The sequence below is a fragment of the Lucilia sericata genome, unplaced genomic scaffold, assembly GCF_015586225.1.
Source record: "Lucilia sericata isolate MDLA Ls3-8-SP2 unplaced genomic scaffold, ASM1558622v1 Contig006439F_arrow, whole genome shotgun sequence".
NCBI lineage: Eukaryota > Metazoa > Arthropoda > Insecta > Diptera > Calliphoridae > Lucilia > Lucilia sericata.
In genome coordinates this window covers 1-18,065 of record NW_023997750.1, presented here as the reverse complement: position 1 = coordinate 18,065, position 18,065 = coordinate 1, and the positions used below count along the sequence as shown (strand labels likewise).

The 18,065-nt window shown below is 31.3% G+C and overlaps 1 protein-coding gene across 1 annotated transcript; it reads left to right on the top strand.

Moving 5' to 3' along the window:
- Positions 1–11,103: 11,103 nt before the first annotated feature.
- Positions 11,104–12,183, top strand: LOC119615630 (the record flags this gene model as incomplete). Its single annotated transcript, XM_037971639.1, has 1 exon — positions 11,104–12,183. A coding segment is annotated over exon 1 (676 nt), but the record flags the coding sequence as incomplete, so codon positions are not given.
- Between the last annotated feature and the right edge of the window lie 5,882 nt (positions 12,184–18,065).

Sequence of the window (18,065 nt, the reverse complement as noted above, 5' to 3'; positions counted from 1 at the left end):
TTTTTCAAAACGACTTTACGAATTCACCACTTCCAATGCCTCATAAACCCTTATGAAATTCTTGTGTTTTTTAAATGTAAAACCCACATATAACTTTTTGTTAACTATAAGGATGTTCTCCGAACGTCCTTTTTTCACTTCCACTTTTTCTTTAACTACTTTTCAGAGAATCTTCTTCATTTTCTTCAAGTATATTTTGCAGGCAAACCGAAAAAAAACGAGAATAAAACATAATGAAACTTTTATAATAATATTGTTGTTGTTTTTGTTGTTTTAGACTAAAGAATTTTTCAACAAAATGTAAAAGGGAAAATCTAAAACAATAACGTTATTTTCTTTTTCAAACTAAAATTTTTGTTTAAAAAAACTTGAATATTTTTACTTTTTTGTCGATCATATCACACTTAAGGTAGCAAAATGTAATTGTTATAGAAAAAATTTAAACTTTTTCTGAAAAGAAAAAAAAAACACATAGATGAGGAGATGTATGGTTGGTTTGTTAGCTAGGAAAATGTGTTAGTGGTGTTTAAGAAAAAAATAGTAAATGTAAGAAAAAGCTGGGAACTTAAAGAAGAAAAAAAGTTTTATTTTTTTAATAAAGTTTATAGTTAACAAAATAGAAAAAGTTAAAAGAGTAAAAATGAAGAATGAAAGAAAAAGCCTAAAAATATATGAAAATGCAAAAGAATTTTTTTTTTTTGGTGGTTAAATCATAACAACAAAATTTTCAATTCAAATATGAAGAAAGAAAATGCAGTAAAAAAGTTTATTGTTGTTAAAAAATATAACAATTTTTTTTCATATTCTTGGCAGAAACTGAAATACATATAAATTTTGACACTTTGGACAATTGCTTTCAGTATGAAGTGTAGCAATGATTTTTGAATGAAGGTTTATTTGCCAAAAATCCCAGTGAATTGTTTGATAAGTTGAAGAAGCTAGTTGTAGATACATTTAGTACTATTATGACTTTCTAAAATTTGAATTTTCCAAAAACATCTAAGTAGTTTTGCAATTAAGACTTCGTATCAACAAAAATGGTTGTTCCAAAATCGATCTATTAATATTGGTTTAATTTCCCATATATTGACTTAACTTTATTTAACTTACTCCACCTTTATTAATGCTTTAAACGCAAAGAAATCATAATATTTTCTAGTAAATGTCATTAATTAAATAACTTTTGTGTAAATATTTACAAAAACTTTGAGTGAAGCCTCACACACACACACACACACACACACCGTAAAAGGCAAAACCCTTAAATATTTTAATGACAATTGATAGCAAATTGAAAAATCATCACCTCAAAACCCACAAAAAACAGAGACAGAGAGAAACGACGGAAAGGGTAAAAACAACGTAATAAATGACAACCAAAAACTCACACAAACAAATTAAGAAATAAGTAAGAGAGAGTAAAACAGTAAAGGAACGACTTATGGATACCCTTTCTAAAAGGTCATATTCATGGATAATTTTATTAAGTAATACTCATTTGATTACGAGGACAGCCAGGATTAAAACAGGGATGGATGGACAAACAGACCGATGACAGTATGTATAGACGGACATCAATTATGTAGATAGATTAAAAGACGGATAGATAGACAAACATCGCTAATTCGACTCAATAGCATGGATGGACATTGCTTAAATACAAAGACATAAAGTCAGTGGAAGCATGGATGGACACATAGGTGTTTGAAAAAACCGACAGACGGACATCAGTTATATACATAGATTAATAGGCGGAAGAATGGACGAAGATCGCTGAGTCGGCTCAGAAGAACAAATGGGCAGACAGATGTCTGAATAAACTGACAGACGGACATCACTAAAATACAAAGATATATATCGACTCAACCGACAGACGGACATTGCTAATATGCATAGATTAAATGTCAAAAGGATGGCCAAAGATAGCTGAGTCTGCTCAGAAGCATGAATGGGCAGACAGAAGTGTGAAGAATGGACATCGCTAAAATACAATGATACATATAAGGCAAACGGATGGACAAACATCACTTAGACGCCTTAAAAGCATGGATGGACAGACAGATGCGTTAAGAAACCGACAGACGGACATCACTAACATACAAAGATATTAAGGCGGACGGATAGACAAACATCGCAAATTCGACTCAAAATAATAAATGGACAGACAGATGTGTAGCAAAACCGACATACTAATATACATAGATTAAAAGTCAGAAGGATAGACAAACATCGCTGAGTCGGCTCATAAGCATGAATGGCCAGACTGATGAGTGAAGAAACCTACAGACGCACATCGCTAATAAAAGTCGGACGGATGGACTAACATCGCTACGTTGGCTCCGAAGCATGAATGAACAGACAGGTGTTTGTAGAAGCAGACAGACGGACATTAACAACATCTACACATAGACGGACGGATGGACAAGTATCGCTCAGAAGCACGAATGGATAGACAGAGGTATGAAGAAATCGGCAGATGGACATACATAGCTAAATCGACTCGGAATAGAATGAGCATCGAACTAATATTTCTATTGTTACAATCATTAACACAAACACATAACACCCAACTTAAAATAAATTCCTAAAAAAACCGAATAAATACCAGTATTTTCCTGTGCCAAACAAGAAAAAAATGAGCAAATGTCGTGAAAACATACATAAAGAAGAACAACTAACAAACCCTAAGAGAACACAAGAAACATAAAAACGTATAAACTTTAACAAAAGTTTTTCTTTCCTTCTTTGGTTTTTTTTGGTTCAAAAGTGGGTCGATCACTTTACCAACAAAAAAAATTTTACAAACAGCAAAAAAAAAAATATTTTTTGACTAATAGAGCCAAGACACGTTATAGCAGGAAATGTAATGTGTCACAAATAAATATATTGAATAATAAAGAAATTTCCTTTCTCATAAGGAAAAAAATTAGAGGAGAAAAAATGAAAGCAGAAAATAACCTTAACGATAAAACAACGGAGGAGTTTAATAAAAAGGTGTGTTTAATGGTTAATTGTTGTGAACAACAATGACAAAACCACTTTCACACTCACACTCCAAATGAACCAACAACCAGCAAAGAGGTGTTAAAATATTATTAAAAAAGAAATATAAATAAAATATTTATTTGACAGGAAATTAATGAGAAAATTTCATTTTCTTTGAGGTTAAAATTAAAATGTAAAGTAAACTGTTTTAGGAAGAAATGACTTCTATTCATTAAATGAATAACAAAATGTAACATTACGTTTAAAAAAGTTAAAAAAAAAAATTAACCAATAAAAAATACAGATACACGGACGGAAAAAATTACGTGTAAATGGAAAATTTATCTGTAAATGGATCAAACAAGTACAGTTTTAGTTCAGTTCTAGTTCAGTTCTAGTTCAGTTCTAGCTCAGTTCTAGTTCAGTTCTAGTTCAGTTCTTGTTCAGTTCTAGTTCAGTTTTAGTTCAGTTCTAGTTCAGTTCTAGTTTAGTTCTGGTTCAGTACTAGTTCAGTTCTAGTTCAGTTCTAGTTCAGTTCTAATTCAGTTCTAGTTCAGTTCTAGTTCAGTTCTAGTTCAGTTCTAGTTCAGTTCTAGTTCAGTTCTAGTTCAGTTCTAGTTCAGTTCTACTTCAGTTCTAGTTCAGTTCTAGTTCAGTTCTAGTTCAGTTCTAGTTCAGTTCTAGTTCAGTTTCTAGTTCAGTTCTAGTTCAGTTCTAGTTCAGTTCTAGTTCAGTTCTAGTTCAGTTCTAGTTCAGTTTCTAGTTCAGTTCTAGTTCAGTTCTAGTTCAGTTCTAGTTGAGTTCTAGTTGAGTTCTAGTTGAGTTTCTAGTTGAGTTCTAGTTGAGTTCTAGTTGAGTTCTAGTTGAGTTCTAGTTGAGTTCTAGTTCAGTTTAGTTCTAGTTCAGTTCTAGTTGTTCTAGTTCAGTTCTAGTTCAGTTCTAGTTCAGTTCTAGTTCAGTTCTAGTTCAGTTCTAGTTCAGTTCTAGTTCAGTTCTAGTTCAGTTCTAGTTCAGTTCTAGTTCAGTTCTAGTTCAGTTCTAGTTCAGTTCTAGTTCAGTTCTAGTTCAGTTCTAGTTCAGTTCTAGTTCAGTTCTAGTTCAGTTCTAGTTCAGTTCTAGTTCAGTTCTAGTTCAGTTCTAGTTCAGTTCTAGTTCAGTTCTAGTTCAGTTCTAGTTCAGTTCTAGTTCAGTTCTAGTTCAGTTCTAGTTCAGTTCTAGTTCAGTTCTAGTTCAGTTCTAGTTCAGTTCTAGTTCAGTTCTAGTTCAGTTCTAGTTCAGTTCAGTTCTAGTTCAGTTCTAGTTCAGTTCTAGTTCAGTTTCTAGTTCAGTTCTAGTTCAGTTCTAGTTCAGTTCTAGTTCAGTTCTAGTTCAGTTCTAGTTCATTCTAGTTCTAGTTCTAGTTCAGTTCTAGTTCAGTTCTAGTTCAGTTCTAGTTCAGTTCTAGTTCAGTTCTAGTTCAGTTCTAGTTCAGTTCTAGTTCAGTTCTAGTTCAGTTCTAGTTCAGTTCTAGTTCAGTTCTAGTTCAGTTCTAGTTCAGTTCTAGTTCAGTTCTAGTTCAGTTCTAGTTCAGTTCTAGTTCAGTTCTAGTTCAGTTCTAGTTCAGTTCTAGTTCAGTTCTAGTTCAGTTCTAGTTCAGTTCTAGTTCAGTTCTAGTTCAGTTCTAGTTCAGTTCTAGTTCAGTTCTAGTTCAGTTCTAGTTCTAGTTCAGTTCTAGTTCTTTCAGTTCTAGTTCAGTTCTAGTTCAGTTCTAGTTCAGTTCTAGTTCAGTTCTCTAGTTCAGTTCTAGTTCAGTTCTAGTTCAGTTCTAGTTCAGTTCTAGTTCAGTTCTAGTTCAGTTCTAGTTCAGTTCTAGTTCAGTTCTAGTTCAGTTCTAGTTCAGTTCTAGTTCAGTTCTAGTTCAGTCTAGTTCAGTTCTAGTTCAGTTCTAGTTCATTCTAGTTCAGTTCTAGTTCAGTTCTAGTTCTAGTTCAGTTCTAGTTCAGTTCTAGTTCAGTTCTAGTTCAGTTCTAGTTCAGTTCTAGTTCAGTTCTAGTTCAGTTCTAGTTCAGTTCTAGTTCAGTTAGTTCATTCTAGTTCAGTTCTAGTTCAGTTCTAGTTCAGTTCTAGTTCACTTCTAGTTCACTTCTAGTTCACTTCTAGTTCACTTCTAGTTCAGTTCTAGAAAATTTCCTGTGTTAAACTTTTTATAAATTTGATTGAAATCCCTTTTCATAGAACAACAACCACGTTTTATTAAATCAATACTCTTACATATCTCTCCCAAACCAATCACAGTGCTCTTCTGTCATATATTCATTTCACAAAATAATTATGAATTTAAATATGTCATTTCCTCTCTCTAATTAATAAACCATAGCACAATAAACAATTATTTCACTCATCAATCAAACTTCACCAATTAAACAATCCCAAATGTAACAAAAATTTTGCAAAATTATAACAAAATAGTAATATGTTTGTATGTAGTAGCATGTAGGTAGTGTTACAATTTTTGACATTAAAACAAAACAAAATTTTTAGTTACAAATCCCTTAAAAACATTCGAAACTAACATAGAAACTGATGGAGAAAATAAATACACACACACAAAGAACTACAATTCGTGACATATTTGTAATTTTTGTTTTGTGGTAGCGCCTGAATCTATGCAATCATTTGAATATAGCAAACATATGCAACAAAGGGGTGGCTGGGGTATTTATAATATATACGCTGCGAATTCAAAAATACATTTAAATTCCCTATAATGAAACTGTTACATATACCTTAACATAACTGAAGTACTATTTTATATATACATATACTTATACATATTCAATAATAGCCTAATGCAATTTATAAGAGCCAAAGTATCATAAATAAGTGCAAAACCTAAAACAACCACACAAAACACCCACATTGTATCATTAACCTGCAGTTCGAGGAGTTTGCTTCAAACTAGTGATTTCCTATTGGCATTTAGCAAAGTACTACTGCACACCTCACCTCTACTTTAAATATATATTCGCTCTACAATAAATTTCCTTATTACTAGAGTTAAGCGGGGCTGAGATGGTCAACTAGTAGATTACTAGGGGACATTAAAGTTTCGAATCACTGCAGTTCTGAACTACAAATTTAAACTTTGTATGGAAAGAATGGAAATTGTTTGAAATAAAAGGTACATTTGGGCACAAGTAAAATTGTTGGGTAACTATATACTTTGTAGCATGGCCTTGGTTTGTTTAGCAACAGTTAGTGTTAGAATAATATAATTATATGAATACAAGTGTAAGGCAAAACCGTATATTTTGTTTTTCTTTTTAAAGTGAGGGTGTAATGGGCAAGAAAGAGTTACATTCAAACGTTGCACCAATACAACGAGTTGTAAATAATGCAACGTGTAAGCACAATGTGACTGAAATTAATGCGGTTTAAATGAAAAAGATTTAAAGAAAATTTAGCTAGAGTGCTATAGACTAGACTATAGGCTAGACTATAGACTAGACTATAGGCTAGACTATAGACTAGAATAGAAAGACTGTAGACTAGACTATAGACTAGACTATAGACTAGACTATAGGCTAGACTTTTTCACTAGACTATAGGCTAGACTATAGACTAGACTATAGACTAGAATATAGAATAGACTGTAGACTAGACTATAGACTAGACTATTGACTAGACTATAGACTAGACTATAGACTAGACTATAGACTAGACTATAGACTAGACTATAGACTAGACTATATACTAGACTATAGACTAGACTATATACTAGACTATATACTAGACTATAGACTAGACTATAGACTAGACTATAGACTAGACTATAGACTAGACTATAGACTAGACTATAGACTAGACTATAGACTAGACTATAGACTAGACTATAGACTAGACTATAGACTAGACTATAGACTAGACTATAGACTAGACTATAGACTAGACTATAGACTAGACTATAGACTAGACTTAGACTAGATATAGACTAGACTATAGACTAGAACTATAGACTAGACTATAGACTAGACTATAGACTAGACTATAGACTAGACTATAGACTAGACTATAGACTAGACTATAGACTAGACTATAGACTAGACTATAGACTAGACATAGACTAGACTATAGACTAGACTATAGACTAGACTATAGACTAGACTATAGACTAGACTATAGACTAGACTATAGACTAGACTATAGACTAGACTATAGACTAGACTATAGACTAGACTATAGACTAGACTATAGACTAGACTATAGACTAGACTATAGACTAGACTATAGACTAGACTATAGACTAGACTATAGACTAGACTATAGACTAGACTATAGACTAGACTATAGACTAGACTATAGACTAGACTATAGACTAGACTATAGACTAGACTATAGACTAGACTATAGACTAGACTATAGACTAGACTATAGACTAGACTATAGACTAGACTAGACTAGACTATAGACTAGACTATAGACTAGACTATAGACTAGACTAAGACTAGACTATAGACTAGACTATAGACTAGACTATAGACTAGACTATAGACTAGACTATAGACTAGACTATAGACTAGACTATAGACTAGACTATAGACTAGACTATAGACTAGACTATAGACTAGACTATAGACTAGACTATAGACTAGACTATAGACTAGACTATGACTAGACTATAGACTAGACTATAGACTAGACTATAGACTAGACTATAGATAGACTATAGACTAGACTATAGACGACTATAGACTAGACTATAGACTAGACTATAGACTAGACTATAGACTAGACTATAGACTAGACTATAGACTAGACTATAGACTAGACTAGACTAGACTATAGACTAGACTATAGACTAGACTATAGACTAGACTATAGACTAGACTATAGACTAGACTATAGACTAGACTATAGAGAGACTATAGACTAGACTATAGACTAGACTATAGACTAGACTATAGACTAGACTATAGACTAGACTATAGACTAGACTATAGACTAGACTATAGACTAGACTATGACTAGACTATAGACTAGACTATAGACTAGACTATAGACTAGACTATAGACTAGACTATAGACTAGACTATAGACTAGACTATAGACTAGACTATAGACTAGACTATAGACTAGACTATAGACTAGACTATAGACTAGACTATAGACTAGACTATAGAAAGACTATATACTACACTGTAAACTATACTTACCAATTTAGTTTTATTATCAGGATTATTGCATCTTTTCCCATTGTGCGACGTTTATTGCATAAAATGTCTATACTTTAAGCATAATGAGTAGATTGTTTACTCTTTATATAAACTCCACACCAGTAGTAGTGGTAAATGTGAAATATATATTTCGTTCCCTACAAATATTAACATGTATATTTGGTTAGCAATAATAAAATTCTAAATCGATTTATTTGTAATTTGTTTAATAATATATATTTTGTACCTATAATTTTAGTTCAAAACTAGCAATAATAAGAGATCAAAATAAAGAAAATTTTCAGAGTTAATCTCTTTAAATAAAAATATGAAACAATCTTCCAAAAGAATTTTCGTTTTAGTTAGACACCAATAGTCTTAATTCTTATTAATCCGATTAATGATTCTTCACTATAATATAATAGCTGAAGGGTATTGAATATTCGTCACTACCAAATGTAACTATTAAACCTGTTCTGTTCTATTCACATATATATGCAATGTGCATTTGTGTGTGTGTATGTGTTCTGTAACTAGCATAATTTTAGGGTAAATTTAATTAATATTAAAGGTTTGTGTTGTTGGTTTGTTGTTGTGGGTACCGAATGCAACAGTAAAACATCACGCTAAATACAATATTTTAAACAAGGTTAACATTTTTTGAAGTTGAATGCTAAAGGGGGAATTCATTACAACAAATGAAAATTGTATACTGAATATACATAGATAAAAATTCTACCTAAAAGTAGATTTTAATTTAGCAAATTTATACGGCAGCCCTAGTATATGCAATGCTTACAGGTTAAATTTTCATCGTGAGCTAAATAAAAGGCAGTTACATGTTATACTTTATATTAAATTTTTAACAATTTAACATACAATTATAAACATTTTTATATGTGGCATTTTATTTTAATGTTAATGGACTATTTTTAAGCTTTAATGGGTATTTAAATTTAATTTAAATATTATGGTAACTTAGAGGATTTATTTCATTCCAGAGGATAATTATTTAAAAGGCTTTTGTAAAAATGTTTAAATTTTAATGTGCAATTCAAAGCTTTAAAATGAGTTATTTGTTAATTTTTTTATATTCTAGTTGAGTTCTTATTCTAGTTGAGTTCTATTTCAGTTCTAGTTCAGTTCTAGCTCAGTTCTAGTTCAGTTCTAGTTTAGTTCTAGTTCAGTTCTAGTTCAGTTCTAGTTCAGTCCTAGTTCAGTTCTAGTTCAGTTCTAGTTCAGTTCTAGTTCAGTTCTAGTTCAGTTCTAGTTCAGTTTTCTAGTTACAGTTCTAGTTCAGTTCTAGTTCCGTTCTAGTTCAGTTCTAGTTTCAGTTCTAGTTCAGTTCTAGTTCAGTTATAGTTCAGTTATAGTTCAGTTCTAGTTCAGTTCTAGTTCAGTTCTAGTTCAGTTCTAGTTCAGTTCTAGTCAGTTCTAGTTCAGTTCTAGTCAGTTTCTAGTTCAGTTCTAGTTCAGTTCTAGTTCAGTTCTAGTTCAGTTCAGTCAGTTCTAGTTCAGTTCTAGTTCAGTTTATAGTTCAGTTCTAGTTCAGTTCAGTTCAGTTCTAGTTCAGTTCTAGTTCGTAGTCAGGTTCAGTTCTAGTTCAGTTCTAGTTCAGTTCTAGTTCAGTTCTAGTTCAGTTTCTAGTTCAGTTTCTTTAGTTTTTCAGTTCTAGTTCAGTTCTAGTCAGTTCTAGTTCAGTTCTAGTTCAGTTCTAGTTCAGTTCTAGTTCAGTTCTAGTTCAGTTCTAGTTCAGTTCTATTTCAGTTCTAGTTCAGTTCTAGTTCAGTTCTAGTTCAGTTCTAGTTCAGTTCTAGTTCAGTTCTAGTTCAGTTCTAGTTCAGTTCTAGTTCAGTTCTAGTTCAGTTCTAGTTCAGTTCTAGTTCAGTTCTAGTTCAGTTCTAGTTCAGTTCTAGTTCAGTTCTAGTTCAGTTCTAGTTCAGTTCTAGTTCAGTTCTAGTTCAGTTCTAGTTCAGTTCTAGTTCAGTTCTAGTTCAGTTCTAGTTCGTTCTAGTTCAGTTCTAGTTCAGTTCTAGTTCAGTTCTAGTTCAGTTCTAGTTCAGTTCTAGTTCAGTTCTAGTTCAGTTCTAGTTCAGTTCTAGTTCAGTTCTAGTTCAGTTCTAGTTCAGTTCTAGTTCAGTTCTAGTTCAGTTCTAGTTCAGTTCTAGTTCAGTTAGTTCAGTTCTAGTTCAGTTCTAGTTCAGTTCTAGTTCAGTTCTAGTTCAGTTCTAGTTCAGTTCTAGTTCAGTTCTAGTTCAGTTCTAGTCAGTTCTAGTTCAGTTCTAGTTCAGTTCTAGTTCAGTTCTAGTTCAGTTCTAGTTCAGTTCTAGTTCAGTTCTAGTTCAGTTCTAGTTCAGTTCTAGTTCAGTTCTAGTTCAGTTCTAGTTCAGTTCTAGTTCAGTTCTAGTTCAGTTCTAGTTCAGTTCTAGTTCAGTTTTAGTTCAGTTTTAGTTCAGTTCTAGTTCAGTTCTAGTTCAGTTCTAGTTCAGTTCTGGTTCAGTTCTAGTTCTAGTTCAGTTCTAGTTCAGTTCTAGTTCAGTTCTAGTTCAGTTCTAGTTCAGTTCTAGTTCAGTTCTAGTTCAGTTCTAGTTCAGTTCTAGTTCAGTTCTAGTTCAGTTCTAGTTCAGTTCTTGTTCAGTTCTAGTTCAGTTCTAGTTCAGTTCTAGTTCAGTTCTAGTTCAGTTCTAGTTCAGTTCTAGTTCAGTTCTAGGTCAGTTTAGGTAAGGTTCTTTTTTCCTTTTTCTTTTCCCTTTTAATTTCTTTGTACAGAACAATCTGCTAATTACTGCTGCAATATAAAACCTTCAATTAATTTGAAATTTATTGTTGCTTTCACATTGTTTGTAAAATGTTTAAAACTTATTATCTTCATTCTAGTAAATAAATACCATATAAAAACTATAAACAATAAACATGAAAAATTAATTACAGAAAAGCAATTTTAAACCATAATTAAAATGTAATAAAATTTCAAAAAATAAACCTAAATAACCCAGAAAAAACTTTAGTGATGAAAATATATAATGGAAACCACTAACATAATGTCATTACAAAAAAACCTTTAAAAACCCCGCAAAACCACAAAAAACCGCTAGCAAATAAAAATTAAATCAGCAAATTTTTCACCAAAAAATAGGCAAAAAATGTATATAGAAAAAATTAAATTGTGTTTAAAATTATATAATGTAATAAAACCAATTATAATATAAAAAGAAAAACCACAAATAAAATTAATTTAGAAAAAACCATACTCGCACACAAAAACCAACCAGAATGTCATAAAATTGTACGAGCATAAATTAAAAATATAAATAAATTCAAATAAAAGCAATGGCTAAAACAGAAAATGAAAGTGAATTACTAACTTCCTTGGCAACAACAACTACTACCGCTGGTTTTTGTACAAAAACTACTACTCCAATTATTAAGCAACAGACAACCCGCCTCGTTTCCTTAAACTCACACACTTACAGCTCCACTATTACAACTATAGACAACACCAGCACCAACGCTCTTAACAGTCCTCACTCCATTAACAAACAGCAACGCCGACCACATAATAGAAAAATGAAACGGAAACGTAAAATACCGGAAATTTCATGGCTAATTGTTGCAATTTGCCTTAATTGTTATGTTATATTTAGTGTTACAGCTTTAGCTACTGAGAAAATAACAAACACAAATTTAACTACTATCAGCAATACAAATATAAACATCACTACTACTATTCCCTATTTAAAGCATACTTTTAGTAGCGCCAACACAAATACTCTTGCCTCGCATAATCAACGTCATATACGTGCCGCGTCCGCACACTCACAAGATGACCATCATATAGATTTAGATGATGTGGATCATATTATGGCCCATCATATTAATCATCATACAGATTTAGTGGATGCGGATGATATGTATTTACATAATATGGACAATATTGGTTATCATCATACAGGCAGTCTGCTACCTCACGAATTACCGGAACATGATCATATAGCACATCATCTGGGTAAGTAAAAAGTGTGTGTGTTTTTCTTTTATTGACTTATACTAGACATAGTGCTTCATTAGGGAAAATTAGGAGAATATTGTTTTAAATTGGTCTGTAGGCTGGAGTAAAATAAGTATGCATGTATGAGCACTATTAGGCAAAAAACATATGCCATCCAGTTGTAATTTTATACCCAACATCGCAAAAGTATCACATTTTTTAGCTCAGTTTTCGTTCAGTTCTAGTTCAGTTCTAGTTCAGTTCTAGTTCTAGTTCAGTTCTAGTTCAGTTCTAGTTCAGTTCTAGTTCAGTTCTAGTTCAGTTCTAGTTCAGTTCTAGTTCAGTTCTAGTTCAGTTCTAGTTCAGTTCTAGTTCAGTTCTAGTTCAGTTCTAGTTCAGTTCTAGTTCAGTTCTAGTTCAGTTCTAGTTCAGTTCTAGTTCAGTTCTAGTTCAGTTCTAGTTCAGTTCTAGTTCAGTTCTAGTTCAGTTCTAGTTCAGTTCTAGTTCAGTTCTAGTTCAGTTCTAGTTCAGTTCTAGTTCAGTTCTAGTTCAGTTCTAGTTCAGTTCTAGTTCAGTTCTAGTTCAGTTCTAGTTCAGTTCTAGTTCAGTTCTAGTTCAGTTCTAGTTCAGTTCTAGATCAGTTCTAGTTCAGTTCTAGTCAGTTCTAGTTCAGTTCTAGTTCAGTTCTAGTTCAGTTCTAGTTCAGTTCTAGTTCAGTTCTAGTTCAGTTCTAGTTCAGTTCTAGTTCAGTTCTAGTTCAGTTCTAGTTCAGTTCTAGTTCAGTTCTAGTTCAGTTCTAGTTCAGTTCTAGTTCAGTTCTAGTTCAGTTCTAGTTCAGTTCTAGTTCAGTTCTAGTTCAGTTCTAGTTCAGTTCTAGTTCAGTTCTAGTTCAGTTCTAGTTCAGTTCTAGTTCAGTTCTAGTTCAGTTCTAGTTCAGTTCTAGTTCAGTTCTAGTTCAGTTCTAGTTCAGTTCATATTCAGTTCTAGTTCAGTTCTAGTTCAGTTCTAGTTCAGTTCTAGTTCAGTTCTAGTTCAGTTCTAGTTCAGTTCTAGTTCAGTTTCTAGTTCAGTTCATATTCAGTTCTAGTTCAGTTCTAGTTCAGTTCTAGTTCAGTTCTAGTTCAGTTCTAGTTCAGTTCTAGTTCAGTTCTAGTTCAGTTCATATTCAGTTCTAGTTCATTTCTGCTTTCTTATAATTTAAATCCCTTGGAATTATACAATATTTACCTTAAACACCCCCATCCTTCTCATTTTTCCTCATTTCACATTCACTGATTTCTCACACACTAATTGACAAAAATTTTATATAAAAAGCATAATGCTGAGTATTAAAAGCAAAAACAAGAGTAAGTCTAATGGGGATTTTATTAACAGATTTTTATGAGTTTTATAATCTTTTTATTGTTGGAATATTATATAATAATGATATTTTTTTTGCTCTCAAATATGTTTGTATCAGTTTGTTTGAAGTAAAAGTGTTTGTGTTTATAAAGGCAAGCATGTTCAGTCATGTGTTTAAATATTATACAAGTAGTAAGTATGGAGTAAGAGTAGATAAGAAAACAAGTGCTATGGGTTTTATAAACCAAACGGAAAGCAACAGAAGTCTGAGATGGCCAGAACTGAGAGAAATTGAGGTCAAGGCAAAAAAAAAAAAAACTATACGAATCTTAATAATAACCAGTGGTATTTAGCAATATTGCAAAATAATAAAGCTTATTCTTAATAAAATAAAAAACAGATTAGTTATGAGATAGATTTCTTAGTATGGTTGTCCTCATAAAACCCTTACTCCAATATTGCCATAATGTTTATATTACGCAATTCTAAATGATGTATGATTAACTTGGGAATTTTAACTAATAAACTTAGTCAAAACCAAAAAACCAATTATCCTTTTTTGAGCTTTTTGGGTTTTCTTTAATAATCTACCATCTGCAAATACATATAACTAATGGTTACAAGATTATGCCAAGTTTATTTAAAATATATAAAATTTTTGTGCAAAGAAAATTCATAAAATATAGATATCATCAAGATATTTGTGGAATATTATTTTCTAAATTTAATATGATTTTAATATAATTATATGACAACATGAGATGTGCTGTTAAGCTTAAAACAGTAAGTACTTAAACTGTTATACTAATAAATTATCAAAAAGGCAAAATTTCATCTTTGTCGCTAAAAGTTTAGTCATAATCCAATCTTCAACAAAAACTTAAATTTTTAATAATGAGAAGAACTTCTTTCCACTTTCTACATACATAATAAGTATTTAACTTAAATGTTTAATAAATCTATTTAGAGGCCCATATTTAATAAACTACTATTATACTTTTTTAAATTCTTAGAATCTTTTAAATAAGATAACATTGAACTAATTTCCCAGCACTTTTAGTATTCATATAATTTATCTGTTGCTATTTTTCCATTTTCTACCCACTTACCATGCATGTCTTTTCTCTTGGAAAAAAAAACACACACACAATTCAAGACGATTTCACATTTGAAATACACAGACATTGTACAACAATTTCAAATTGTCTTGCTAACTAAAGAAGAAAATAAAACACAAATCTTATATTCCATTGTGTCTGCAAGAACTTATTGCGAATAAATAAAAGAATGAATTCAAAAGAAGTACATTCATATATGTATTTGTATGTGTGTGTAGGAAAAAATGCAGACATAAATATATTCAATTTTATACACGGCTATGAATAATTTAACCACAAAAAAGATTAAAATTATTCTTTGAATACGAAGTCTGCAAAATACAAAGTACGTAGATAGATTTTTTTAAATGAAGAAATATTTCGTATGCTTAGCATTACAGCAAAGATGAAAGTCTTACAAAAATTGTTCGAAAAAAAACAGGTGAAGGTCGCATTTACCTATGCTGTGAGAGTATCACAATTCTGCTTATTCTATTAAACGGGGAACGGTAAATAACATTCCAGATAAGCATGATTCTTCACTAAGAAATGGCATTATATGCAAACATATGATACATTATCTTAAGTGACAAGAGAATAACTAGATTATGACTAGACTATGACTAGACTATGACTAGACTATGACTAGACTATGACTAGACTATGACTAGACTATGACTAGACTATGACTAGACTATGACTAGACTATGACTAGATGACTAGACTATGACTAGACTATGACTAGAATGACTAGACTAGAGACTATGACTAGACTATGACTAGACTAGACTAGACTGACTAGACTAGACTATGACTAGACTATGATGACTAGACTAGATAGGACTAGACTATGACTAGACTATGACTAGACTATGACTAGACTATGACTAGACTATGACTAGACTATGACTAGACTATGACTAGACTATGACTAGACTGACTATGACTAGACTATGGACTAGACTATGACTAGACTATGGACTAGACTAGAATAGGACTATGACTAGACTATGACTAGACTATGACTAGACTATGACTAGACTATGACTAGGACTATGACTAGACTATGACTAGACTATGACTAGACTATGACTAGACTATGACTAGACTATGACTAGACTATGACTAGACTATGACTAGACTAGACTAGACTATGACTAGACTATGGACTAGACTATGACTAGACTATGACTAGACTATGACTAGACTATACTAGACTATGGGACTAGACTATGACTAGACATATGACTAGACTATGACTAGACTATGACTAGACTATGACTAGACTATGACTAGACTATGACTAGACTATGATAGACTATGACTAGACTATGACTAGACTATGACTAGACTATGACTGACTATGGACAGACTATGACTAGACTTGACTAGACTATGACTAGACTATGACTAGCTATGACTAGACTATGACTAGACTATGACTAGACTATGACTAGACTATGACTAGACTATGACTAGACTATGACTAGACTATGACTAGACTATGACTAGACTATGACTAGACTATGACTAGACTATGACTAGACTATGACTAGACTATGACTAGACTATGACTAGACTATGACTAGACTATGACTAGACTATGACTAGACTATGACTAGACTATGACTAGACTATGACTAGACTATGACTAGACTATGACTAGACTATGACTAGACTATGACTAGACTATGACTAGACTATGACTAGACTATGACTAGACTATGACTAGACTATGACTAGACTATGACTAGACTAGACTAGACTATGACTAGACTATGACTAGACTATGACTAGACTATGACTAGACTATGACTAGACAGTTTAGTTAGTAGTTAGTTAGTTAGTTAGTTAGTTAGTTAGTTAGTTAGTTAGTAGTTAGTTAGTTAGTTAGTTAGTGTTAGTTAGTTAGTTATTAGTTAGTTAGTAGTTAGTTAGTTAGTTAGTTAGTTAGTTAGTTAGTAGTTAGTTAGTTAGTTAGTAGTTAGTTAGTTAGTTAGTTAGTTAGTTAGTTAGTTAGTTAGTTAGTTAGTTAGTTAGTTAGTTAGTTAGTTAGTTAGTAGTTAGTTAGTTAGTTAGTTAGTTAGTTAGTTAGTTAGTTAGTTAGTTAGTTAGTTAGTTAGTTAGTTAGTTAGTTAGTAGTTAGTTAGTTAGTTAGTTAGTTAGTTAGTTAGTTAGTTAGTTAGTTAGTTAGTTAGTTAGTTAGTTAGTTAGTTAGTTAGTAGTTAGTTAGTTAGTTAGTTAGTTAGTTAGTTCGTTAGTTAGTAGTTAGTTAGTTAGTTAGTTAGTTAGTTAGTTAGTTAGTTAGTTAGTTAGTTAGTTAGTTAGTTAGTTAGTTAGTTAGTTAGTTAGTTAGTTAGTTAGTTAGTTAGTTAGTTAGTTAGTTAGTTAGTTAGTTAGTTAGTTTAGTTAGTTAGTTAGTTAGTTAGTTAGTTAGTGTTAGTTAGTTAGTTAGTAGTTAGTTAGTTAGTTAGTTAGTTAGTAGTTAGTTAGTTAGTTAGTTAGTTAGTAGTTAGTTAGTTAGTTAGTTAGTTAGTTAGTTAGTTAGTTAGTTAGAGTTAGTTAGTTAGTTAGTTAGTTAGTTAGTTAGTAGTTAGTTAGTAGTTAGTTAGTTAGTAGTTAGTTAGTTAGTTAGTTTAGTTAGTTAGTTAGTTAGTTAGTTAGGTAGTTAGTTAGTTAGTTAGTTAGTTAGTTAGTAGTTAGTTAGTTAGTTAGTTGTTAGTTAGTTAGTTAGTTAGTTAGTTAGTTAGTTAGTTAGTTAGTAGTTAGTTAGTTAGTTAGTTAGTTAGTTAGTTAGTTAGTTAGTTAGTAGTTAGTAGTAGTAGTTAGTTAGTTAGTAGTTAGTTAGTTAGTAGTTAGTTAGTTAGTTAGTAGTTAGTATTAGTTAGTTAGTTAGTTAGTAGTTAGTTAGTTAGTTAGTTAGTTAGGTTAGTTAGTAGTAGTTAGTTAGTTAGTTAGTAGTTAGTTAGTTAGTTAGTTAGTTAGTTAGTTAGTTAGTTAGTTAGTTAGGTAGTAGTAGTTAGTTAGTAGTAGTTAGTTAGTTAGTTAGTAGTTAGTTAGTTAGTTAGTAGTTAGTTAGTAGTTAGTTAGTTAGTTAGTTAGTTAGTTAGTTAGTAGTTAGTTAGTTAGTTAGTTAGTTAGTTTAGTTAGTTAGTTAGTTAGTTAGTTAGTTAGTTAGGTAGTTAGTTAGTTAGTTAGTTAGTTAGTTAGTTAGTTAGTAGTTAGTTAGTTTAGTTAGTTAGGTTTTCGTTAGTTAGGTTAGTTTAGTTAGTTAGTTAGTTAGTTAGTTAGTTAGTTAGTTAGTTAGTTAGTTAGTTAGTTAGTGTAGTTAGTTAGTTAGTTAGTTAGTTAGTTAGTTAGTTAGTTAGTTAGTTAGTTTTAGTTAGTTGGACTATTTATAAAAATCCTTTTTCTTCAATTTCCAAAATTTTATGTTTCAAATAAACCTCAGAGTTACGGAAC